This window comes from Meleagris gallopavo (genome assembly GCF_000146605.3).
Source record: "Meleagris gallopavo isolate NT-WF06-2002-E0010 breed Aviagen turkey brand Nicholas breeding stock chromosome Z unlocalized genomic scaffold, Turkey_5.1 Chr41_random_7180001957288, whole genome shotgun sequence".
Lineage (NCBI taxonomy): Eukaryota > Metazoa > Chordata > Aves > Galliformes > Phasianidae > Meleagris > Meleagris gallopavo.
This window is the reverse complement of record NW_011101173.1, coordinates 17,683-19,343: the sequence shown is the minus strand read 5'-3', so window position 1 is coordinate 19,343 and position 1,661 is coordinate 17,683. Positions and strand designations below refer to the sequence as shown.

Genomic DNA, 1,661 nt, shown 5'->3' with positions numbered 1-1,661 from the left:
ATTTAGAAATTGCACTGTTGACAAATTAATTAATTAATTAAGTGCCTTGTGAGAACTCAAAACGCGCATAGTATTAGATTTTAATATGCATAGCAATTCTAGAAATAGGAGGGTACTTCACAGAAATAGTGTGAATATTCATACGTTAAAATGTATAAAATCTATGTGCTTTAGTACCTGGGTGTACATACTAGGAGCAGTGATCCACCATACACCCAGTACAGCAAAAATGTAATGTTGGCTTCCTAATCTGTTATTCATATCATACATGCATACATATCATGGATTTCAGTGACATTTCCATGTCTTCACTCACCCTGTTTACCATTCTCTCTTTAATTCAGGAACATTTTCTAGCTGCAAGCACTGAGTATACTGAATACGAACAACAAATTGAGTACACACTTATCAGTATGTATGCATGTGAGTGATGATCTGACAAGGACATTTAAAATAGCAAATCGGATACTTACAAATCCATATTCCAAGTCCCAGCACCAGCAGTAATTGAAAAACCTAACGAATACAGCTCTCAAGAAATCACCAATTAGAATTGTGATATATGTTGTCATCGTGTCAGAGACTGTCAGCCGTACAAATTCCTGTTAAAGCAGTATTTTCTTTTAAGAATACATGTATGCAATAATAGTTACAATAATAATAAAACACCTGACTAGTGTGTGACTAAATGTGCTTCCTCTGCTACAATTTGGCAGACTCTTTTCTCCCAATTCAACAACTGAGGAATCCAGGAGAAAGACTGTCCTACATTTGTTACAGATATCCTCTGTTTCTTCTTATGCTCATAACAAACGGCATTTCCAGGATCCCAGAGTATAATTAGTCTGAAAAATGTTTCCAGACAATACTGCTGCTGTAGAAGAACTCTAAAACCTCTTTTGATTACTATAGCTTTGGGGAGATTCAAAAAAAAAGAAGAAAACCCTACAATACTTATTCCTCTTATTTTATTTCAGTAAGTTCCACTAAATTCTACTGTATCAAGCCTTACCCTAATTGCCAAAAAAACTATTATTATTCTCTCTGATCTCAAAATACAGAGAAAATCTGCACAGTAATGAGACCTGGGTGTTCTTAGCTAATCATTCCACATCAGTGAAAAGAGTTCAGTGTTTGTTTTCTTTCTGCCTTTCTGCTCCCTGCTGCCACTCGAGAGTGTAAATAATAAGTGAGGAGACTGCCACAGTGCAGACTGCCACTTCTGCAATTGCAGAAGTTGTGATTCAGTGGTGAATTCAGTCTCATGGACGAGGGGGAAAAAAAAAAAAAAGAGAGAGAGAGATGATCAATCAGAGAAAAGAAAGATGTTGGGAAATTCTTTGTAAGTATCATATTGTATGAATACAAATAATTATGAATGCTTAACTGAATCAAATAAAGTAAGTAGATTTACTAAACCGGTGTTCTTTATTTTACATGCTATTACTTGGCTAAAGATAAAAATGCCTTCTCAAATATACACTGCTAACAAGAGCTGATCTCAGATATTTCCTTGTTGAGATATTTATCAGTCTGTTCTAAGTCTGCGGTCCTCAGAAACGGATTTTGTTTGATACAAACTTTAATTCGAATTACTAGATTGTTACCACTGATCCAACTTTTCATAGTTGCAGGTTTTGCAAAACAGATGAGATGAAGAA

At 35.0% G+C, this 1,661-nt stretch overlaps 1 protein-coding gene across 1 annotated transcript in view; it reads right to left on the bottom strand.

Annotated features, from left to right (window-relative positions):
- LOC104915585 (transmembrane channel-like protein 1) overlaps nt 1-1,661 on the bottom strand; it is a gene marked incomplete at its 5' end in the record, with an annotated part of 22,548 nt that overhangs the window by 4,345 nt on the left and 16,542 nt on the right. Inside the window, one exon of the mRNA XM_031557507.1 lies at nt 474-602. Within this exon, the coding sequence (XP_031413367.1) occupies nt 474-602 (129 nt within the window). The remainder of the gene's footprint in view (nt 1-473; nt 603-1,661) is intronic.